Source organism: Dermacentor andersoni, chromosome 2 (assembly GCF_023375885.2).
Source record: "Dermacentor andersoni chromosome 2, qqDerAnde1_hic_scaffold, whole genome shotgun sequence".
Lineage (NCBI taxonomy): Eukaryota > Metazoa > Arthropoda > Arachnida > Ixodida > Ixodidae > Dermacentor > Dermacentor andersoni.
In genome coordinates, this window is record NC_092815.1 from 240,963,576 (window position 1) to 240,989,024 (window position 25,449).

Consider the following 25,449-nt stretch of genomic DNA (forward strand, 5'->3'; position numbering starts at 1 on the left):
GAAGTAGACAGAAAATGTGAAATATGTCGGTAGAAAAAGATCTGTGGTTCAAATACTGGTTCAAGTAAAGATTCAAGGTGAAAGTGAATGTTGGTTGTTAGAAATACATGAGAAAATGAAGGCTGCACCTAGCATATTTTAGGACCACATTAACTTATTAGGCAAGAAGTCTGGAACAATACAACACCATATCGTAGACGAAGATGGAAGCAAACCGGAAGGGGACAGGGCATTAAATTACATTCGTAAAATAACAGCTGAATCATTTCAAGGCAATGACAAGGTGGTTTCTGAGGAAAAAAAAAACAGCATGAACGAGAAACAGACAGAAAAGGAGCTGGTGCTGACAAATTTAAACTGGAAGAAAGCGGAAGAGAAAATTCCTAAGCACACAGCCACAGGGCTAGACGAGGTTCCCGTTAGGCTGATAAATGAACTCGGACCAAGAAGTAAGGAAGCTCTGTTGACAGCAGTCAAAAAAAGTTTAAAAGATAGGTGAATAGCATTCAATTGGTGACAAAATAGAATGAATCTAATTTATAAAGGTAAGGGCAAAAAAGACAGAACTTCCTCGTATTGACCATTACATCGGTAATAAACAGGTTAGCAATGCAGGCGATTAAATTAAAACTGCAAGCATGGTGGAAATACAATGGCATATAGGGAGGACTCCAGAATGGCTTCAGAATTGGTAGGCATCTGGATGATAATTTATTTGTTCTTACTAAGTGTATACGAATATCCAGAGAAGAAAGGAGACTTATATGTGGCTTTTTAGACATTACCGGAGCGTATGATAACATGTACCGCAACATTAAGTCGGATTTACTGGGAGGGGAAGGCTTAGGCGACGAGTGTCTACAGCTTTTGTGAGAGATTTACCTAGAAAATACCGGCTGCATTGAATGGGAAGGGATGAGGAGCAAGGAGAAAGTTGATATTAACAAGAGACTAAGGCAGGGGTGCCCTTTATCCCCGCTGCTGTTTATGATGTACATGGTGAGGATGGAGAGGGCGCTAGAAGGAAGTAATATCGGGTTTAATCTCTCATACAAACAGGCGGGTAGAGTAATAGAGCAGCAGCTCCCAGGTTTATTTTATGTGGACGACATTGTGTTGCTAGCTAACAAGCAAAGTGATACGCAACGTCTGGCTAATATTTGTGGACAGGAATGTGAAACTCAGAATTGAAATTTAGCATTAAAAAATACGGTTTTATGGTATTCAATGAAAACAGTGAACAGCGTCAATACAGGGCCAAGGAATACCTCAGTTAAAAGAATATTAATACCTTGCCGTAGGGATAAACAAAGGCAAGAGCTATATGGAAGCACAGGAAAAAACCATAACAGTAAAGGGGAAGAGAAATGCAGCCATAATGAAGCACAGAGTGCCATGGGGATACAATAGGTACGAGGTCCTCCGAGGTATGTGGAAAGGTGTAATGGTTCCAGGACTTACTTTTAGAAATGCGATTGTTTGCTTTAAATCAGGGATAAGATCGAGACTCGATGGCAACCAAAGGTCAGTGGGACACCTCACACTGAGTGTTCATGGGAAGACTACAAAGGACGCTGTCCAGGGTGATATGGGCTGGACAAGTTTTGAAGTGGGAGAAACTCAAAGTAAAACTGATTATGAAGAACGACTGAGGATTATGGAAGAAGTAAATGGGCAGGGAGAGTGTTCAGATATTTGTACAGAAAAAACATTTTATTAGAACGTGAAGACATCTGCCCAGCGGTTGATTTAGGAATCACTGGCCTCCTTGAAGCCCTTAGGTTCAGCGAGAGCAGGGGGAAAGTAAACATGTCCACAATAAATATGAGTAAGACTTGATTGGAGGATTGGTGGCTGCAAGGTAGGGAGACCACAAACAAGAGAAGCATACAAAAACAAAGTTCCCTACAAAGTTCAGAAAGTTTGATGCAAGGATTTTTTTTGTGTGCTTTTTGTAATATGTTAACTAAGGCATTAGGCAAAATAAGAACAAGACCTTGGTGGCACAATCCACTGCCCCATTTCAAAGGGGACGCTCATAGCATCCATCCATTTATTCATCCATCCAAGAAACCTGTATGACGAAGATGTTGTGACGACGAACGCATGACAAGGGTGGCAGAATCACAATTGAATGACGACAGTATGATTACAATACAATCATGAAGAAAGATTGACATAGGTGGAATGAGAAAGGCAGTATGATGACGATAGCACGACAAAAATAGCATGATGTCACTGAAGTGAGGACAATGATAAAACAACAGCACCATGACAACTGTGTGATGACAATGACGTTGGTAAGAGTTGGATGACAAAGCTGGAATTATGACGCTGCAACGTCCATGACAGCACTACATCCCTGAACACATACCTAGTGGCCCAAGCTATTACACAACTTGGATCGCTGGGTCGGAGAAGATGGCAAGACGACGACAGCATGACAAGAGTCAGGTCATCAAGCTGGAATGTGAACGACTGAACCACTGCGACCGCTTCACTATGGCAGCTTCACAACGAATGCATAATTGTATAATGATGATGGCATGATGAGAGGCAGATAATGAAGAATGACAATAATGGAACAGTCCTGCAAGAGCTAGAGATGTAGGTGGTCGAAAAAAACAGTGAACATTAAAAAAAAAGACACTTTTTTTTTGTTTTCTTCAACCAGAATAATACTTAAAAAAAAAAGAAAAGGTTCCCCGCAGAATTCTGTTGCGATGTGACACCTTTCCACGTATCTAAATGTTTGGTCAAAAGAAGGAGTTTGGGAGTCTGCGAAGCAACTAGATCTATCCACGTGAGGGCAAGGACTTTGCTTCAACCAACCCTTGAGCCCCTCGCCTACCGCATGCTGCAGATTCTCCTTCTTCTGCGGCATGTGAAAGAAACTGGTCCGAGTTTGGAAATGTGCACACTAAGCTACGCAACAGGCTCCCAGGGGATTGCGTGCAAAGACTTGTGTATGTGCACTCTAACCTCAATGTCCGGAAGGCTTCGTCTGCTGTACAGCGAAGCGTTGATGCATCAAGCGGAAGTAAACTGAACACAGATTTATGAGAAATCAATGCTGTGACGTGAAATCGTGCCTAGATTTTGAACGTGGAAGCTCTGCTGGGACTTTTGTGATGCAATAACGTAACAGTTATGTTCGTTTCAGTGTTAAATAAATGTGTCGGATTTTTTATCGCTCTGTGAGCAAATCATCTTTTTTCAATTTTACAGATCTTTACTCTTAAAAAAAAAAGAAACGTGTGAGAGAAACCAGCTTTCTTCTTTCACGCACCTCAAAATTTCATGAAATATTACATCTCTAGCAGAACACATACCTAATGGCCCAAGCAGATAGATAACTTGGGACACTGGGTTGGGTTAAGAGGCTACGGATAGATAGACTCAAACGGCTGAAGTAAGCAAATGTTATTCACACTAACAGCAACAGTCAGTATACAACTGTAAGTGAAGGCATGCAAGTGACTGATTTGTGAAATTAATGATCTGTTTGGTTATGCTGTTCTCGATCTATACAGTCTTGAATATATGAGCCTCTTAAATATGTTCGCTTTTATATGTGTACACGGCTTATGGAAACAGCACGTATAAAGCAATGGGATCCATCACGATTGTGAGCTATCTGAGCGAGACAAGTTTAGGGACCAGCCAGGGAACAAAACACGTACACAGACAGTAGCATACAGACAAAAAGATAAAGACCAAACAAAACAAAGCAAGTAGTATATGTTCTTAACGTAACGGATACACAAAGGAGCGAACAGAAATTCTAAGCGCATTCAGCACTTTAAGTTATGCGGCAAATTGTCCACCCATCTTAGCACAAACCTCTTTGACGAGGACCAGAGTAAACGTGGTCACAACGCCATCGCGAATTGAATAAGAACTCTTTCGTCCGCGCGAGCATCTTCGAAAATGCAGTCAGCCGGCCGCACTCGCGTTGGGAATACAACCTGCTCCAACCACGCAACATTACGAGCGGCCGAGCGGCCTGCAAACGCAAATGACCGCGAATATCAACCGCTCTGCGGTTTCGCTTTCCGCGTGATAACTTTATGTAGTGGCGCGTAACCGTAGGCGTGTTGAGCGCTATTTTTGTTATCATATTACATTTTTCCTCACTTTAGGTAAAGCTTATCTGTGAATGCAGTTCAGTTAAATGCGACGAAATGGCAACTCAACATCTCCGGAATTCAAAACGAAACGTCAACTTTGCTCATCTGCGACGAAGCAGCAACGCCCTCGTTAGGACGTTTGCCAATGCATAGCCGCTCGTTCCAAACACAGGCACGCGAGAATGATAGTGGCTTCGTAAACAGATAACACTGTCCATTCAATGCGGAATCACGTTGCATCAGCAGATATGAGAGTTGGCAGTCAGGCATGGACTGCAGACCTAAATGGACAGTTTAGGCATCTTTTAAAGTGAGATTGCTTGTAAACTGACAAGCTTAGCCTTGCCGATGTGGTCATTTAAGGGGCTAACGTGCAACGTAGGTTAAATTCGGATGACGAAGAGAAAGAAAGCCGATGAGCACGCACCGGCAACAGAGTCGAGTAGTTACGCCCCCGGGTAGCATGCCGCTGTCCTTTCTCTATTACTTGCTGCTACCTAACTATCAGGCGCATGTTCTGTGTGCAAACGGCTAATGTGATGCACGGTTAACCGGACACCATGATTTTATTCAGGCACTTTCGGCAACAGCTATTGGCAACGTGTTGCTACGGAGCAACACACGGACGGCACGACGCGAAACATGCGCACGCGTGCGCAGAAGAGGTTGAACACTGTTTGCAGCTGATTCGTGGCACCGCTCTAAGCCATGTAGTACTAATAAAATAAAAATAATTATTTTGCAGCAGTACGCGACATTTAAAAGCCGTTCCTTGCAAGAAATTTTAGTGTTGGAGTTTACAAAGAATATACCCTGCACGATGTGAGATCTTTTATGAGTCTGCAGTTTGAATATTACAAAAACGAAACTGATACTCCGGCTGCGAGCCGGCATGCGATCTTGTGGTTTACACGAGGTTCGCCCAAAGTATCGTGCACGCGAAGTTTGAAACGTAATGTACTAGGAGTGCAGCAGTAGTTATCACCATGGCAAGATCTTAGAAATCGACGCATCTACAAGTTCTTGCGTTCACTTTTCGCCTTCGTAAGTACGGTGAGTTCCAACGGTGTCCCCAGCTAACCGGCTCTTGCGGCGATCCGCTTGGCGGGGTTTCGTTTCGCGCAGTTTTCGCGGTTTGGTGGAGAGCAGTTGGACTCCTTGCCACCTCCGAAGTTCATCTCGTGCGAGCGTCACTTCACTGTAAACCTACCAGTGCCTCGGTAAACTGGCAGGAAGAATTATTGCTGCATTCAAGAGCTCAACGGCGCTTAACGAGTTCTTTTCTCTCTTCTCAAATAGTTAGCTTAGCGAAGAGCGTAGAATCTGTAGCTTGTGATAATGAAAAGTAGAAGAAGAGAAGAGAGAGACTCTCTGTTCCATAATTTCCTGTGGCGACTATATTCAGCGTACGAGGCTTTCGCGGTCTAGTTAATTGCCTTGCACATAAAACGTTAAAGTATATGGAACAACCAAAAACACTATAATGCACATTCTATGGTGGTGATCGAATGTTACTGACGCATTCTGGTTGGCATACAAAAATGAAATACTTTCGTTAATCATTTTATCATATTCGGCGTTCATTGCATCATACATATTACCTACACATACTCTATCTGCGACCTGTATATATACACGTCGCATAGAGGTTTGAATAGATTCATTAGCTTTGAACTCCATGCATGCTGAGTTGACGTGCTCAGGTGTGTTGATCAGGCTATGGTGTTTCGTATATAGACATAATTGTTCACCCTGATGAGGTGGCATTCAAGGTGACTCCATTGAATCGGTGTGTGACCATGTCTGTGTATGCTCTGTCTTGAAGCATAACTGCGAGTCGGCCGAGTTGGAACAGATTCATTATTTAAAAACTTGTACGCAAACAGACAGGGACAAAGAAGAGGGGCAACAAAAGGACTGTGCTGAAGATATGTGCTGAAGGAGTCCTTGTGTTGCCCCTCTTCTTTGTCCCTGTCTGTTTGCGCACAAAAAGTTTTTAAATAATGCTCTGTCTTGTGTCGAGCATGCTTGCATATGTGGAAATGTATGCATGCAATGACTTTTTGATCTTCAGCACATCTTATGCCCAACAGAAAATGTGCTTGGATCCCATGTGACCCGAAGTTGACGTATGAATTTCTTGCTATGAGAATGTAATAAAAATCGAAATTTGCCCTTTGTTCCTTATAAAATAATTTTTGGAGATATTTGCAACTCTCAGTAACCACATCATAGACAGTGAACACTTGATCGTGTCAGTTAACTAAACTTAATCACAAGGCTTTAAGGAGTTGCAAGCATTTCCATGGTCTTCAGCGCAGTAATGGGGGCAAGGGGTTCAGCGCATGGACAAAGTGGGCAGGTTCAGCATCAAGTGCAATACAGACAGACCTAGTCACTGTAAAAATTGTGCACTTCCTTTATCACCACATGGCTCGACAACTACGAAATTCCCGAGGCTGTGAGATCAAACCTGTCTGATAAAATAATGTTTTCTGTAGGCTCATTCTGATTATGATGCAATGCAATGGAATCCATGTACCAAGATATTGGAGCATCATGAAGGTGCAAAGGGCCAACAGCCAGAACTTTCACTATATATGGCATATCACTCATAGCCCACATTGCAGTTTTGGAATGTCTAGACCGAAAATCAGAGTACCGTATTTACTTGAAAATAAGCTGAATACGCAAGTAGGTCGAGCCCTATATATGGAACTCGGTGAGAAATTAAAGATTATAATTCAAATATAGGTCGACCCATACTTTATACAAAAAAAAGAAGCTTTGAACATGACGCACCTTTATTTACCGTAAGCTTGGCTAAAGAAAGCACCTTAGTCGATGCCACAGGCTACATCCTTGTTGGAACTGCCAGAGAAGTACACGTAGTTGGATGCTTTGCAAACATCTTCAGCACCCCAAACGACGTCATCTTGGGTTCCTATAGTGCTTTGAGTATACAACATCCGAAAGTCATTCTGGATAGTCTCCAGGCTGTCTTTATGGTGGGTGCGATGGAGGAACTCCATTAGCTCAGTACTTTTGCTAGCTTTGTTCATGAATATAGGTTGATAGCCCATCCTGAGAATACTTTCAAACAAAAAAGGGTCTACCTATATTCACATAAGTATGGCATTCAGCTACAAAATATGAAAATATCACCAGAAGTATGCCTGGTTACATTGGTATTCCTTAATGTCTGCAGCTGTCAGCTTAGCCAATCAGTGGTCATAGTAGGCAACACATTTCTCAGTGCGATGAATTGAAAATACAACCTCTGGACTGATGTGTGTCGCAGGCCTCAAGACAGAGATGACCGTGGCCGAGTATCTGTCGCAGCTTGGCACCAACCCATACTTCGGGGCTGGCTTTGGGCTCTTTGGGGTGGGCGCAGCAGCGGCAGTACTACGGAAGGGAATGCAGGTTAGTGATGCGTGTGTCTGAGTCCACCGAATCGTCCTCTGTGTGTCATATTGCTGCAGGGATGATGAAAATTTCTTGAGATGGTGCATTCGTGGTGGAAGGCGGTATTTAATGCGATTAGCTTTCTTAGAATACTACACATGCTTTCCGGTATCTACGCCCGAACCTAACTGTTTTCCTTTCATGTGAGCCAACTTGAGTGTGTGGCGCTCTTCAGTGAACCTCTGTGATGCCAACTTGGGTCACCATATACTATATATGTGCAGCTGGGTATGTGCCGCCCTTCATAATAATCGTCATATTGGATAAAACGTGTAATCATCAATTACACACCCATCATAAAACAGATTTCTATTGACATGAATGTTGCCAGTCATCTCCAAAGGATGTGTCCACTGCCAATTTTTTTGTTTAACCAGTGCATTTTTTGCAGCTGTGAACATAAAATACTATGTGATCGTGGTCATGGCACTGGTTTGTCTATTTACAGCTACTGAACTTGTATCAAGCAGCATCCATACTGGTAGATTACTCATTCAAGACTGTTTCAATTTCTTTAGATAGAAAAGGTTGGTTTTTTTATGGTGGAGGAAATGCATGCAAAGCTTCCTTATTTCAATTCTGTGCCCAAACCTCGGCACGGGTGTCATCTGTGTGATGTCATTAATGTCGTATTGTTATTTTTGTTAGAGGCTTAGAGGAAAGCCTCTAACCCTACAGCTAGAATAGAACTGGCAGAACTTTCGAAGTTAATCAACAAGCGTGAGACAGCTGACATAAGGAAGTATAATATGGATAGAATTGAACATGCTCTCAGGAACGGAGGAAGCCTAAAAGCAGTGAAGAAGAAACTAGGAATTGGCAAGAATCAGATGTATGCGTTAAGAGACAAAGCCGGCAATATCATTACTAATATGGATGAGATAGTTCAAGTGGCTGAGGAGTTCTATAGAGATTTATACAGTACCAGTGGCACCCACGACAATAACGGAAGAGAGAATAGTCTAGAGGAATTCGAAATCCCACAGGTAACACCGGAAGAAGTAAAGAAAGCATAGGGAGCTATGCAAAGGGGGAAGGCAGCTGGGGAGGATCAGGTAACAGCAGATTTGTTGAAGGATGGTGGGCAGATTGTTCTAGAGAAACTGGCCACCCTGTATACGCAATGCCTCATGACTTCGAGCGTACCGGAATCTTGGAAAAGCGCTAACATAATCCTAATCCACAAGAAAGGGGATGCCAAAGACTTTAAAAATTATAGACCGATCAGTTTACTGTCCGTTGCCTACAAAGTATTTACTAAGGTAATTGCAAATAGAATCAGGAACACCTTAGACTTCTGTCAAGCAAAGGACCAGGCAGGATTCCGTAAAGGCTACTCAACAATAGACCATATTCACACTATCAATCAGGTGATAGAAAAATGTGCGGAATATAACCAACCTTTATATATAGCTTTCATTGATTACGAGAAAGCATTTGATTCAGTCGAAACCTCAGCAGTCGTGGAGGCATTGCGGAATCAGGGTGTAGACGAGCCGTATGTAAAAATACTGAAAGATATCTATAGCGGCTCCACAGCCACCGTAGTCCTCCATAAAGAAAGCAACAAAATCCCAATAAAGAAAGGCGTCAGGCAGGGAGATACGATCTCTCCGATGCTATTCACAGCGTGTTTACAGGAGGTATTCAGAGACCTGGATTGGGAAGAATTAGGGATAAGAGTTAATGGAGAATACCTTAGTAACTTGCGATTCGCTGATGATATTGCCTTGCTTAGTAACTCAGGGGACCAACTGCAATGCATGCTCACTGACCTGGAGAGGCAAAGCCGAAGGATGGGTCTAAAGATTAATGTGCAGAAAACTAAAGTAATGTTTAACAGTCTCGGAAGGGAACAGCAGTTTACAATAGGTAGTGAGGCACTGGAAGTGGTAAGGGAATACATCTACTTAGGACAGGTAGTGACTGCGGCTCTGGATCATGAGACTGAAATAATCAGAAGAATAAGAATGGGCTGCGGTGCATTTGGCAAGCATTCTCAGATCATGAACAGCAGGTTGCCATTATCTCTCAATAGAAAAGTTTATAACAGCTGTGTCTTACCAGTACTCACGTTTGGGGCAGAAACCTGGAGGCTTACGAAAAGGGTTCTACTTAAATTGAGGACGACGCAACGAGCTATGGAAAGAAGAATGATAGGTGTAACGTTAAGGGATAAGAAAAGAGCAGACTGGGTGAGGGAACAAATGCGAGTTAATGATATCTTAGTTGAAATCAAGAAAAAGAAATGGGCATGGGCAGGACACGTAATGAGGAGGGAAGATAACCGATGGTCATTAAGAGTTACGGAATGGATTCCAAGGGAAGGAAAGCGCAGCAGAGGGCGGCAGAAAGTTAGGTGGGCGGATGAGATTAAGAAGTTTGCAGGGACAACATGGCCACAATTAGTACATGACCAGGGTAGTTGGAGAAGTATGGGAGAGGCCTTTGCCCTGCAGTGGGCATAACCAGGCTGATGATGATGATGTTATTTTTGTGTACCTCAGCTCTTCTACGTGCTGAAGGAGTATATTACTATTTTATAGTTACCAGGTTGTATTGTTGTTTGCATTTGAGTGGGAGTAAATCCATTTCTGTTGATAAATAACCAGTCCCAAGCAGACGGCGTAAAAATTTGTGACGTCATAGAGAGCTGTAATTCCAGGATGGCATTGTCACCAGTCTTTTGTTTCTACACCCTTTCTGGCTTGCCAAGCCTCTTGTCATGGTAAGACTTGCATGTCCACAACTCTCGGCATGGTAATCTATCAGTCCAGCCTAACAGTGTGTTAGTTCTTCTTAGTCCCCCTTTAAACTGATAAACACACCAGATGTTGTTCCAAGCTACCTACCCTTTCATTGCTGCCTTTGTGTGTCCTTGGGGAGACAGCATGTTGTGAGGCACCTTCACAAAGAACCCCTTCACATAAATAAATCCCGGAGGTCAGGCGCTGTCATTCATTGCCCCTTGCATGTACAGTCTTTGTCAGAAATATCTGGACAACTTGCACCTTCAACATGTATGTTGAACACTCCAACACTCCAGATCTGTGGATAATGAGTACGAGAGCACGTTTTCAATCCCCAGTGCATTGGAACTTGTAGCATGCCACAGGCCCTCTGTTACCCGCCGCGGTGGCTTAGTGGTAAGCATTTCACTGCTAAGCATGAGGTCTTGGGCTCAATTCCCAGCCAGGTGGCTGCATTTCTATGGGAGCAAATTGGAAGAACACTCAGTTTAAGTACACAAGAACCCCAAGGTGGTCAAAATTATTGTAGAGTTTATCACTATAGTGTGCCTAAGTATCATATTGTGATTCTGGCACTTAAAACCTCAGAATGCTAATTTTTTTTTAAGGAACTCGCCTAAACAGCTTGTATTCAGTATGGTGGTCACAGGTGATGTAGCCCGTACACTTTTGATAAAAAAGTGTACAGTCAAACTACATTACAATGAAGCCACATCCACCACAATATACCTTCATTACATATTTATAAGCATACATGGTGATATTGGTGAAAAAAAAGGATTATTCTTTATTTGCTTCATTATATCTGATAATTAATTTGCTATATCTATGTTTGTTATATTGAGGTTCGACTGGGCAGCACTATGGGGCTAGAAATTGTAGCGTAACAGCTGCAACAACAACAAAGAAAAGCTTGAGAAGGAGCTAATTACCATGCAAGGATTGATGGAACAGGAAGTGATACCGCAGCATGGTTTCATGGTACTTTGGAAATGCAGTGTGGGCTCCCCAAGGCCAGGAAGTTTGGGAACCCCTTTATTACAGGAACAAGAGGAGGGTGCATAGGGAATGGCTTTGTTGCATTCACGTGTGCAAGGAGATTGGGTGGTCCGATAAGATAAGGGAACTTGCAAGCATATGATGAATTTGGCTGAAAGAAGACAGAGATAAGAGGAGATTGCTTGGAGAGGCATTTGTTCTGTGAGAGGAAATAAGTAGGCTGATGATGATGATGATTACGTATCAGCCTAATAGAGCAATCATTTGCTACTTTAGTTCCTAATTAATTAGCATGTATAGGACTGCAAAAATGAATTGTATTTGTAGCACTGAAGTCAATGTTCGTGGCATGTTCATTTACTGTGTTTGCAGCAGCTTTTGGGTTATGAAATGCTGCCAAGTACATTTCTGTTTTCTCTAGCATGGTCCCTAAATGCACGAGGAAGGTTTTTATTGAGTGTAACATAATTTTCCAGTAGGTTTTATGACTGGTGATTCCACGGGACATCAAAACAAGTTACAATATTTCCCTTTTTAAATTTCATTCCTACATATATATATATATATATATATATATACATAATATACATATACACACTGTAGAAACTCGTTCATATGTTCTGGGGAAAACATCAAGAGAAAACGTACTAACTGGGAAAACGTATGATACGAAGTAACTAGAAAATTTGAACATACTCACCTATAGTTGACATCTACGTAATGTGAAGCATTGTGGCACAAGACGCCAATGGGCATCGAGCTGGTGAGGCTTTCGCGGCCCGAGGCACATTGTGTTGTTTTCCTATTGCATAGAAGTTTGAGACAGTGATGAGAGACCTAAACGAAATCGAGCTGGTGGGCAATGCCAGATGGTGCTGGAGTGATGCTCACATCGTGCCACCAGCAGCAGGGAATGGCGGCACGTTTGGGTTATCACCTACTAAAAGCATGCAATACGCTTCCATCGGCACTACGCCCCACGTCATGGCCCCACGCGCTGTAAAACAGATAGGTGAAGGTACTTATCACAATAGGGCTGCCGGCGATAGGTGTGAATGAGGCGGTGTAACGACCCGGGAGGAGATTTGCCGGTTCCAGAATAAGAAAATTGGTGCACGCCGGCATTTTCACGTGTCGCGGGCGAGCAAGTATTGCGGTGTAGCTGCCACAGCAGGCGGCTACTGTTCTCGTTCGTGTGTGCCTTGCGCATTTCTTTGTGTGCATGTAATCTAACGGCCGGAAGTGTACCATATGATTGCAGCTTGGCGATGTACTGAACGGTGGTGCCTAAAGATCGTGTTTTCTGGGAACGTGTGGACCAGTTAAATATTCTTAAAATTGAGTCATTTCTTGTGTTCTCAATTGCAAACGTTGGCACCAGGAAAGCGTACATACCATTGTATCAACAAGGTTCTATATAAGTGTATGCACTAGTCAAAACCATTATTTCATCACCAAGCTACTGACCTACGAAAAAAAAAAAGATGCCATGAAAGACCACCAGCTGAAAGCACTGTTTTCATGCAGAGTGTGCTTTTGCAACTTCAAAGCCACTTCGCACGTGGAATAATGAATCCATAATATCACTTTTCACCTGGCTCGCACAAGTAATAAAGAGTAAAATAAATAATGAAATGGTGCCCTGAGAAAGTGAATTTTTGAAAGAAAAGTTTGAAACGCCCCTAAATTTGTGATATTTCCATTGTTATGTAATTACACTGCCGAAATAGGAGCTGCCGTAAACATGGTTTTTCTTAACAACAATTGGTAGGGACCTTTTAACAAATTTGTTGGCTCCCGAAAGTGCTTACTTTGTAATTGTACAGCTTACTTATGTTAACATTTCAAACTTTGAAAAGTGTCACATACATGGGGCTATAAGTCACAAAGCAATATGCCTCATCTTGTGGTCCTAATAATAACATATAATTTGAAAATTGATTTCTTCTATCAATATGAAATGTTGCCTTTGTTAAAAAATTGAAATAAAGAATATATATATATATATAACAGCCATGAGGGGTTGTAAACAATGTGAATCTGGGTGAGTTAATAAATTTGATGATTCATCATAGCTGTAGACAGGGCGGCGAAGCAGATATAGATAAAATGCTTTTTCTTGTTTCTTTGCTATGTCTGTATCTCTCTGTCACATGCTAGTGTGCTACAATTAGCTGCATTCACTGGCCTTTTCTTTCTTTTTCATCTGAACATGACTTTTCACCTTGAAGTTGAGATGTTGGACTTGTACGTAAGTAAAATCTAATTTAAATAAAGAGGGCCATTTGATGCCAGTGGACAATAGAGCCAGGGAAAGTGAACGAGCAAATTACGGCTCTCTTTAATTGAAATCAACTTCAACTTACCTAAAAACTAAATTCTACTAAGAAGAAAAATTAGGTTACCTTGTACGGCTTTCCCTGGCTTCATTATGTGTTGGTGTCATGTGGTTGTAACTAACAAAATATCGAGCCCCTCAGTTTCCCAGCCGTATTTTCTGTTGCTGCAACAATTTCTTCCTTTAAGGGTGTGCCTCTGTGCAGTTGCAGCTATTACACAAATCTCTCTCACTGCTCTTATGCATGATGTCACAGCCATGTAATAGGTTCCCTGTTAAAACAAAAGAAGTGTTACAGTCGGTGTTAAGACGGAGTCTAAAACGAGAGCTGGGGATCTGTTCCTTTGTTAAAAGGAAGTGCATTGACGACACGATATGCTGGCTGGCCAGTCGGAAGACGGGGCTAGTCTATTGAGTGGCGGATGTTCGTATGCAGAGTTGGAAAGAGATCCAGCACCCTTTTGTTCGCAGTGCATATTGCTCACAGCTGTAAGCTCGGTACTGCACACATCGTGTGCCACGGCTCCATGGAGTTTGTTCTTGCAGGTAGGCATGGTGCTGTTTCGGCGCCACTACATGATCACTCTGGAGGTGCCCTGCCGGGACAAGAGCTACCAGTGGCTGCTGCAGTGGATCACACGGCACGCTCGCCACACGCAGCACCTGAGCGTCGAGACCACCTTCCTGCAGCCCGAGGCGGGTGGCAGTGCTCGCACCTCCTTCGACTTCATACCCAGCGTGGGCACCCACTTCTTTGCGTGAGCTATTCTCCCCACGCAGGGACGCCTTTGTTTTTGTTCTCTTCTTTTTTGGGGGGTGTGCAGCTCCCTTTGCTGTATACAGAGCCAGAACAATAAAGAAAAAAAAAACATTTTGCAGCTAGCTCGCTATCTAGCATTTTCTGGAATTGTGCATACCATTGCGAGATGGCTCTACATGTTCGTGTAAGGCTAGATATTCTGTGTGATGCGAGCATGTGGGTGACGACAGCAGCAAGGCGGCAGTGCAGCATTGACAATGACTCGACGACAGCAAAGGATGGTTTCGTGGCAACAGTAATGGCATGATGGCTGGTTCACTGTACTCCGGCAAAGAAATGTTGCAACCTGTTCCATTATGACCTGGATCAATGTTGGGCTACTTGGCACTTAACTCCAAGGTCTATAGTGAAAAAGATAAGTAGAAGGAACAACAAAGGCAGTTGCAGGTTTGCTGCTCATTCTTTTTATGACATAAAGCTTAACAGTAAATGCATCACATGCGTGTGTGTCGATCACACATATAAGTGTTGATCATAGATGGCAGCACCGTACCGTGTTGAAGAAGTGTTTAGCAGGATGTGGTTGCTTCATCCTGTAGCCCACCAGCAAGGTGTTTAAGATGAGCATAGCATGCAATATGCATTAAGTCAGCGATGTAGCTGAGTGCTATTGTGGTTCTAGAGATAATAGGGAGTTTTAGAATAGGGACCCCAATAGTTTGGTGCCCCAAAGAGCTTTCCGGGTATTAGTGTTGGGGCACGCAGGAGCAAAGAGATTTAGAATATGGCTTTGCATTCGTGCATGGCGTCTTGTGCTTCAAGCGCTACTACAGCGTCAAAGAAAAGCTATTGTATATAATTAAAATAAATATTCCATTTTGTGATAAGAAGAGTAATGTTGACTTTCATGTTTTCACATTTAGTTACAGTTTAGGGGCTATTCTATTAGCAGCAAGCAATTAGTTGCACTTAGTTTTGAGTAACCAACTTTACGTGCCTTCACCAGTCAAGTTAAACCATGTTAGGTCTATGAGCCAGGACGTTGACAATCGAATTCGGAATCAGTGGCGTCTAATGAATGAATCTGCGTTACATATGTTAGTTGAGAGAAAGCGATACCTGCAGTCACTTCTCATTGCTTACGAACTACAGATGTTGCCACGAGTCGAGCCCAGTTTGGAGCTTGGTTAGAGCTGTCACTTTTATAAATCACTGAAAAAAATAAAAAATGCCCGTGTACTGTACATTGGATGTGTGTTAAAGAACCCCTGGTGGTCAAAATTAATCCGGAGTCCTCCACTGTGACATACCTCATTATCATATTCGTGTTTTGGCACATGAAACCCCAAAATTATTATTTTAAATTAGTAAATCTCAATATGTGGTGTAAAGTAATTGGTTTAAAAGCTAATTAACAAAAATGTGTTAACTACTCAAATATTCACTGTCATTTCTTGTGCAAGTAAAGGCTACCTCTAAGCGTAATCTAGCTCAAGAAGTGGAACTGTGCTACGGTGTTGCCAATTTAGCGGTTTTCCTGCTAGATTTAGCTTTTTTTCTCGCTGCCAGCGGGAACATTTTTCTTGATGCAGGTGGTGGATTTTTTAGTGTTTTTGTAATGGTGGCTTCCTTCTTGTGGTACAAAAGCTTCAATATTTTTTCACTAATTTGTGCGTCACGTGTCCCAAACATGCAGCTTTGGAAGTAAGAGGGAATTCAATCATTATCCACAAACCGTGTATTTCACATTTCTACCTCGCGTTTCTGCCATCCTTATTGTGTCGGCTGGTTTCCGAAATAATGAAAAATGCTGCAAAAGTTACCTGCTGCCTGAGCACGTTTTTTGCAAGATCAGCACGATGGAGGTCTATTGGGTCAGCGATAGTGCTGATCCGAGACGCAGCTATGCCACTGAACTTGCACACAGAGGACGTGCAGCCGTAATAAGGTAATAGTACAAAGCACATTTTTCTTTAATTTTAATCACTGCCAGGTAGTTCAACCAGCTTTCTGGCCACTGATTGTAGTTCATGGAAGTATATTTTCTAAAAATCTTGTTTCACAATACAGTTCTGCTATTTACAGTTGCACTAATTTATCTATAATTTATCTTTTATTCCATTATTTAGAATAAGAAACAGGCTCTTATGTCTAGCGTAATTTTTTTCCAGCGTGTTTTATGTAGGAAAAATTAAACATATTTTGAATTTGATTCTGATTCTTGTCTGCATTTAGTGAGGTTTTAGCATATTTGGGGGTTCGTATCGCAGGTTTTAGAGTATTGAAAGGATCTTGACTTGTGGTTTTTTTTTTTTTCGTTTCTAGTTGGCAGCACTGGTGTTACGTGTCATGGGGGATATTTAAAAGCTTTGCTAATGATAAAACACTCCATATAACAAGGTTTGACTTTATAGTGGGATTTGAATATTATATAACAAACATGGATATAACTATGTAAATCTGAAATGTTTCTCACCAATATCAGCATGCAGTGAATACTTGCTTATAACAGATATTGGATATAATGATGGTATTCTCATTTCAGATATGGCTTTGTTATAACAAGGCTCGACTGAATGTATACAGTGTGGGAGATATGGGGTTCTCCTCCGTACTCTTGGGGACAAAGGAACGACAACACAGTAGTGCAAACAGTCACAAGGGCATTTATCGCACCTTTCATAGATCAATGCCTGCTAGCCGAGTTGCTATCCACAAAACATGCCGATGGGCGTGCGACAAATCTAGAAGTCCGACTTACCGCGACCGCATTGCGAGCGAATATGTTCGCCCCATGCTGGATCCCAACGCCTGGTCGTTCGCGTGTTCGGTCACGCCAACGGTGGCGCGTTCGAAGGCGGCCACGCGAGGCGGTCTCGCAGAAGCATGGTCGGCGCACGCACGGGCGGCACGTCCGTCCCGCTCGCTTCCCGAACTCAAAGAGAGCAAGCGCCTTCCTTTCGGCGCCCAAGTAACCTCGCCTGTCGGCGGCGTTAGCAGCGCAACACTAGCGCCATCTCTCGCACTGCGCTTCAACCACTCCGATCGCCGCCGGCGCCAGGCCACGCAACGGGCGAAGCCGCCCTGCAGGAGACGAGCTATGCGGGAAAACTAGATCTCAGGGGAGGCGTGAGAGTCACGCATCCCCACAACAGTGAAATCTCTATGTAACAAACTTCAGAGGACCGCAGCAAATTGTTTGTTACTCTGAAAGGTCGTTATAGGGAAAGCCCATTTCGCCCATCAACCCATCAGTTCATCAGATATCATAGTAAGAGTGGCGCATGCAAAAAACGCTGACTCTAAGAAAACCATGACAAAGAGGACACTCCATGTCTCCTCGAAAGTGCAATGTTTCTTTTGTTTGTTTTTCACATCCTTGCCATGGACACCACAACTGACATGCTTGAGGGAGACACCTGAACTATTCCAAAGCGTAAGCGCCTGTAAAAGACACCGTCCGGAAAGTCCGACCATGTGGCATCCACGCGAACATGGAGGTTGCATTTTTCCGCGTGTGTAGCTGGTACGGCTCTAGAAAGAGGCGCAAGAGGAAGAGGCATGCCTTCGTTGCTGGGCGACGCTTGTCTGGCTGGAGCACACGCTCGCAAAACCTGACCTGATGCGTTGTTTCCTGCGCAACAGAAAAAAAAAAAAACTCCCTACCCATGCTTTTGTCCTCTGGTGCCATCTCAGAAAACCCGTGCACCGCAGCATAGCGTTTCCTACAGTAATTACTAGAGAGAACTCTAGTGCGGTGATCGTTTAGTCACCATGGGAATGATGGGTAGTACATGGGACCCTCGTGTTTCTGGATTCAGACGTTCTCGTGGCTTTATTTATTATGCTTTATCTGCCTTCACTGGCCTAAATTTCAAAGCAATCTATACCTTTATAAATGCAGAAGACCCTATGAACACACATAATTGCCGCTAATTGCAGCAGTTTAGTCTGTTGAGGTGGCCAAATCGAAACGCATTAAGCATTTCAACGTGCTTGCTTGCCCTTTTCCCGCTTGTCGATGCATGCATCCGTGGCGTAATGGTTTCTATATCGGGCTTCTGTACTAGTTGTCCTGTGTTTGACTCCTCGCTTTGGGCAATTTTAATGGTTTAATTATTGATGACACGGCACTTTGCTTAAAAGGATGAGATTAGAAAGCCATGAAACTATTTGAAGTGACAAGGATGAAGTTTAAGGAAATCCATGTACGAACCATTATTCGCATGCCAGCTGAACCGCCTCGATTGCAGCTCCCATAGACACTAGTGCCAGAGTTCTCTCTAGTAGGTAATGTATGAAGCTCTGTGTGCTGCGGCGTTCCCTTTCTGCACCTTGTCGTCTGCTAGCTTACCATTCTGGCTGCCATGCAGGACACACAGAAATCGAAGAATCCCCAAATTTTGGAATATTGAATCGTACTGAGAGATTGTTAACATGATATCTAAACTGAATGTGGTCATGTAATGCGTAGGTTAGATAACAGGTAGACCATTAGGGTTACAGAATGGGTGCCAAGAGAAGGGAAGCACAGTCAAGGACGGCATAAAACTAGGTGGGGTGATGAAATTAAGAAATTCGCAGGTGCTAGTTGGAATCGGTTGGTGCAGGACAGGGGTAATTGGAGATTGCAGGGAGAGGCCTTCATCCTGCAGTAGACATAAAACAGGCTGACAATGATGATGATGATGATGTAACCTGAATAACGAATTCTGGAACGTTTGGTATTCTGAAGTTCATAGTACTAAAATATCTTTACATTGGGAGTATGAATACTCAGCAGGGAGCTTCTGAGATGGTCGTTAATGTGGCGTTTATAGTAACAAGCGTTCACTGAGGCTGCGTGCCTTGTAAGTTCCTCTACCTGGATTATTTCTTACGTCAATAGTTCTCCTGCTTTATGATGCATTTAATGCTTTGATTGAGGCTTGAAAATGGAAGAAAGTATGTCTTTTGGCAAAATTAGTTGGAAAGAAAAACAAGTTGTAAAAGAGCAATAACTTTCAACATTTTGAGTAGATGTTTTTTATCATAATACCCCGTTAATGGTCAGCAGATACAGATCACTAAACACTACTGAAGCGTGTTAATATACGAGCACATTTTGATGCGAAAGCATGAAACAGCTCATTGATCGAAAAGCCAGCATCTGTCATCTGTAGGAGCGAAACAGCACAAAATTTCCCGCTGGTTGCAACGCCAGGTCACGAGCGCATCTCAACGGAGTAGAGCGGGTGAAAGGGCACACCGGCTGCTGTGATAGCGCTCCTAGTGTTGCGTGAGGGGAGATCACATCACCATAACACTACATCACCCTCACTCTTGAAAGCCATGTGTTATCCGTGCATTCCTTGTCCTTGCAAGCTCTCGCCTGCCTTCTAACTGCGCCTATGTAAGGCCAAATGAAAATGCACCAAGTGTCTCAACCCACTCGCTTGCCTGCGAGGAGTTCAAAACTCAAAGGATAGCTCAGCGACGTTGAATTGGACATTAATGCTTTCACATTTTGACTTGTAAGGAGTGCTTAGATGTCCTAGTTTTCTTTTTTTTCCTCTTTCTCAATATCAGGTATGGGGGCTCATGGATCCGAGTGGAACGCAGCCGGGAACAGCACACCCTGGACTTGCACATGGGCGTGCCTTGGGAAACGGTGACGCTAACTGCCCTGGGCCGAGACCGGCAACTATTCTTCCGCCTGCTCGAGGAAGGTGGGCTGCTCAGCTTCAGTTGCATCACTCCCACTTTGTCACTTTTGTGTATAAATTGAATCGAATTGAATTGTTACTGTGTCCAAAAATAGCCTACTTGCCTTCTAATTTGGCACACAAGGATAAAAAGAACAACGGAAGACACAACAGAGCAGAAGAAGAAAATGCACGTTACTTGGCGAAGTAATTCAGAGAATGATCTCCACTTAATTTTCATTTTACATTCTTCTTGTGCAGAATTATCGTTACTGTGGAGTGTCTGCATGCCTTCCCCAAAATATTCATTAATGCTTTCTCTACTTCAGTATACTATAGCAGTGACAATGCACTTACATATGCATAGCCAAAGTTTCATCCTGAGAGGTGTTTTGCAGCATGTCATCTGTCTTGTACATACATGCCATGACATGCACGTGTAGTTGTTGTCACACAAGAAGACTCTCTTGTTTTAGTCCCCCATCCCCCTTGTTCCCTCACCATTATAACGAGACTTGACTGCCCCCACCTTCTTAAACATTTCGACTAGCGGTGGGCCAAATACTAGAATATTCTATTTCAAATCAAATAGTCAACATTCAAATAATTTGATTTGCAAATCAAATGTCTCATATTCGACTTCTTGAATATTAGGTTTTTTGAATATCGGTACCCTCGGTGATGACCCGGCCACGATCAGTGCCTTGACGCGTGCAGCATTCCCATGGCGCACAATTTTTATCAGCGCAAGGGTCGACCGGGTAGACTGGACCGATCGAAACAATTAACGGTACGCGATCGGAGGGATCAACAAAAGCAGCCTGTGTGGAAAGTGCGAAAGCATGTGTGAAGATTGGGCTGGTTAGCCGCCAGAAGGTATGCTGATTGTATTGGATACACGAGTTCACTGTTGTCGCATGCAAATTCGAGCACCTTGCAGCTTTCTACCCACATGCGAGCACACAGGCAAACTTGCCACGCATGCTCGCGGTAGTTGCCGGCTGGTTGGTTGTGGACGCAAATGCCACTTCAGCGGTCGTCTATCTAACCGGTACGCATGATGTCATGGCCAATCACTGATGAGCCAGCCATAGGAACATAATAGTGAGAAGCTTTCTGGAATTGAATTTTTTTCGTGGCCACACCATTGGCCACACTGTCTAGCTGTTTAGGCCCAATCGGAGCTGTGTCATTGGGTGTCGCCGGCTAAAGTTGTTTTTACCAAATCAACGCAGGTCTATTTACAGCAGTCACACCACGGCCCTCAGAAAGCGGACTAACCGCCTCACCAACAAAGGCGAGTGCACGGCATGACCGTTGCATGTTCGTGGCCTTCATCTTTGTGAAATACTATAGGGTGGCCCCTCGTTCTGAATGCCATTTGTAGGCGCATGCTCTCTTTTCGTAGCTTTGAGTGACCCATCACAAGACTAGCTTTGGATTTACATGGGTGGCTCAAAAATGTCATGTGACAGACGCATTTACACAGGCGGCAGATGGATATGGACAAAAATAAGGGGGGGGGGGGGGTCATCACACAAACTTGCTGTGGGCCCCCTGACTTGAGAACTCTTCACCGTTGGCACTGACCGCAGTTGATGCGTGTGGCACCATTGTCTGCCAGAGCGGTGCCGAGTGGCCTGATACACATCCCTCGCTTTTGTCTTTCATGAAGATTGGCCTTAACGAGCCGACGATAACCCACAGAAACCATCTGCCATAATGATGGAAAAAAGAACCTCCCATTTCCTGGAAGAAAACTGGAAAGCAATACTTTCTGATGCCATTAAGCACAGGAAAGGCCCATTGGTATTTAGGACGACTTCATATATCTTCAGCTAGCTTCAAAGGGGAAAAAAAGCATTTAATTCCATTTGACATACATTCTATCGATAAAAAAATATTTTCCAGACTTTCGTATATGAACTCGGTTATTATCAATGCTAGCATACTAATTTGGTGTTTCCTTTAATGAGAGTAGAGCATACCATGCATCTGGACTCGTAGGTACGTAAGTTGCTTACAGCTACCAAGATTCGTGCTTGGTAATGTGATCAGCCTCCTGAGCTCGTGCAGCACTGTGCTTTTTGCACAAAATTTGAGAGCGTAGAGGTTTGCGTTAATTTTTCTGATATTGAATATTTGATTCGATATTCCACCTTTTCTTTTTGATTCAATATTTGATTCTAAATCTATTATCAGTATTCGCACACTCCTGATTTCAACTTCTCTCGCCCTACTCCAAGCAACTGCCTATTCTCCTCCCCCCATTAGCGTTGGGAAAGGAGTGAGCTGTATATAAACGTTGCCAAGAAAAGCATTTGCTGCCTGCCCTGGTGAAGACCAGTCCCCTTGTTTAAATGTTGGATCCAGCGACATTCCTTGCTCTAGCACTGTTGATCACTTCTAGCGTCCATTTTCCCGTGAACCCATCTTCCTGTGAACCACGTTTGGCTAAAAAGTGCACTTCCACTCTGTGAAGGAGGATGACCAGTGTAGCTGTGTAGCAGTGGTTTAGCCAGAAATTTTATTCGGTAGGGGGGGCTCACCGTTGCAGCTCGGCCTCCTCCTTATAAAATTTGTCAAGGGATCAAGTACATGAATAATACCTGCATTGTCATTGCCAAAAGTGCTGCAAAGAAATTCTTAAACGTTGTGCACTGTCAAGAGAAGTAAAATACGTATTTTTTCATAAAAGAATATACTCGTATGTCCCAAAAATTGTGCCGGAAATAACTGATATCAATGCTTGCACGTTTTTTGCCTATTTAATAAGTAAAGAAAATATCACATGAACTTTAGAACTATATCAGTTCAAAACCAGCAAAGCAGTGCATGCCGCTGATATGAAAACTGTCAAGGCCATGAAATAAACAAGTTCAGGGCAAATATTTTAATGAAACTTTCTCATTCAAGAACCTTGTTTACATTTTTGTACATATGCAACGGCCAGGGGAAAACCTCAATGATGCTGTCCTTTGTTCCAATGTACTGCGCAGAAGCAGCTGTCATCGATCGTGTGTTGTGAGTAATTGCACTAAAATTATAGTCGCAACAGAGAGCACATATAAAAAGCAGGAGTTCTGTAAAATATACAAGGGCAAATAAAATGAAAGTGAGCAAATGCAGATATATGACAAACGAGGTACTTTATTTAAAAGTAGTCTCCATGAGCATTTAGACATTTCTCCCATATACTAAAGAATTGCGTGATTCTCGTCTCATAAAACTCCTTGGGTTGCTGCTTCAAAGAGTTTGTAACTGGCTCTTTCATGTCATCGTCCAATGCGAATCTCGATCCCTTGAGCTGTTTCTTCAATTGCCCCGAAATGTGGAAGTCGCAAGGCGACAGGTTTGGGCTGCAAGGTGCATGTTGCAGCATTTCCCACTTGAACTTTACCAATTTTGTGTTAACCACATCAACTATGTGGGGACGGGCATTGTGGAGCAAGATGACCCCATTCGACAATTTTCCACGTCATTTGTTCTTGATTGCAACACGCAGCCGATCCAGCATTTCACAATATCGCAAACGGTTGACAGTCTCTCCAGGTTTAGCAAATTCAATCTGTTATGGCCCCGGATGATAGAAAAAAAGTCAACAATGCCTTTCCGGCAGAAATGATGGCCTTTGCTTTCTTTGGGGGTGGTGAATTCGAATGTTTCCACTAAGCTTTGCCGTCCTGTTTCAGGCTCGTAGTAGCGACACCATGATTCGTCCTTGGTCATTGTTGCAGACAAGAAGTCATCACCCTCATTGTGATATCGGATCAGATGAGTCAAGGCTGCGCCAAACCTCTCTGTCTTCTGGCATCTTCATCTTCGGGCATCTATTGCGCACACAAGAGCCGATAACCGAGGTGTTCATGAATTATGGTGTGAAATGAGCCATGACTGATGTTCACGTCCTCTGCCAGTTCATCGAAACTTATCCTCTGTTCTTGTCTAATCAGCTCCTCAACCTTTGCAATTGTGTTGGGGGTGATTGCACGGTGGCTTTGGCCCAGTGTTGGATCCACTTTGCAACTTTCAGATCCTTCTTTGAACAGTTTGCTCCAATGCTTCACAGTGGCCAATGAAATGCAATGTTCAACGTACACGACTACCAACCGGCAACTAATTTCTTTGTGGGAAACACCTTTAGCTGTCAAAAACTCACGACACTATGCAGTTGAACTTTTGGAGCACCTATTATGTCATGTGACCATGTTCAACCTAGTGTATGAGAGCATTAAAGAACATTTAGCCTCACACCTGCGTGTCACTTTTGTAAATGAGAGAAGCCTGTGTGCTACACGCAGGCTTCGCAGATAATGAACCGAACCATTATTATGCGCAGCGGGTTGGCTCACTTTCATTTCACTTGCCCTCATGCATTAGAAATGTGAAGATACAATGGAATATACAAATGCAAAGATACAGCTTGATAAAGGGCAAAAAGAAGTGTCACTGGAAACAAAGTTCACTGCACGTATACACAAGACCTTGCAACAAGATATTTAAATATATGTATAAGTCTCCAATAAATCTATGTATCTAAGAAAATGTCACTGTATATAATATGTCAAACAAGGCAAATAAACATGTTGCGCAATCACAGATTCACAGATCACAGAATCCTAAGGCCCGCCACCCCTCCCTCCACTCCCATTGATGTATCGCGCGCGACGGAAGGCGGCGCGCTTCCTCCCTGCTTTTCTTCCTTGCACACACAATACTGAGCCACTATCGTCGGCTCACCCATGCCACCACCACCCTCCTACGCTTTTACTCGCACGTACAGCACGCGGCGTGTGGTCACGATGTTATCTCCCTTGAACTTTATACGGAACATGAGGGCGACGGCGACGACAGGAATGCACCTGGAGTGTCCATATAATTGCTATTGCAATAACATAATAATAGCATCGGGGAACTGAAGCATTCAGTGGCCGATTACTTTCCGCAAAAGAAGAAGAAGTAACCAAATCGAACTTTTACCATGCGACAATTTGCTGCTCCGCAACATCTTTCTTTGTTTTGTAGGGTGGGGGCACCGAAATGAAAAAACGCAAAGGAAAGCATGCTGGCCACAATTAAATGCCTACTTTGGGCACCTAATATGGCTACTGAAGGAATACCAAAGAAAACGTGAGGCGCTTGGTACACAGAGAAGCATACGTATACTGCTCGGTGTCCTACCCCAGCTAGACAAGGCTTTCCGGAGAGGTTGCGCTCTAGTGAACGCGTTGCAATCCATCGAGTCCCCGCAGTGATGGCAGCTAGCAACCATTGTTTCTCTCGTCTGCTAGCCAGAAAGCGTCCAAAACTCAACTAAGCG

The 25,449-nt window shown here is 43.3% G+C and overlaps 2 protein-coding genes across 3 annotated transcripts in view; one reads left to right on the forward strand and one right to left on the reverse strand.

Annotated features, from left to right (window-relative positions):
• The window catches only part of rho-7 (rhomboid family intramembrane serine protease rho-7), a 54,968-nt gene extending 50,190 nt beyond the window's left edge, over positions 1–4,778 (reverse strand). Inside the window, exon 1 of the mRNA XM_050186701.3 lies at positions 4,558–4,778. Within this exon, the coding sequence (XP_050042658.1) occupies positions 4,558–4,595 (38 nt within the window). The 5' untranslated portion in view covers positions 4,596–4,778. The remainder of the gene's footprint in view (positions 1–4,557) is intronic.
• Positions 4,779–4,995: 217 nt separating this feature from the next.
• The window catches only part of Bcs1 (mitochondrial chaperone BCS1), a 95,791-nt gene continuing 75,337 nt past the window's right edge, over positions 4,996–25,449 (forward strand). The window contains exons 1-4 of one of the 2 annotated variants that reach the window (XM_050186697.2): positions 4,996–5,183; positions 7,432–7,556; positions 14,232–14,443; positions 20,014–20,153. In XM_050186697.2, coding sequence (XP_050042654.1) covers positions 7,446–7,556; positions 14,232–14,443; positions 20,014–20,153 — 463 coding nt within the window. In that variant the 5' untranslated portion in view covers positions 4,996–5,183; positions 7,432–7,445. The remainder of the gene's footprint in view (positions 5,184–7,431; positions 7,557–14,231; positions 14,444–20,013; positions 20,154–25,449) is intronic. The other variant, XM_050186698.2, reaches the window with a different exon arrangement.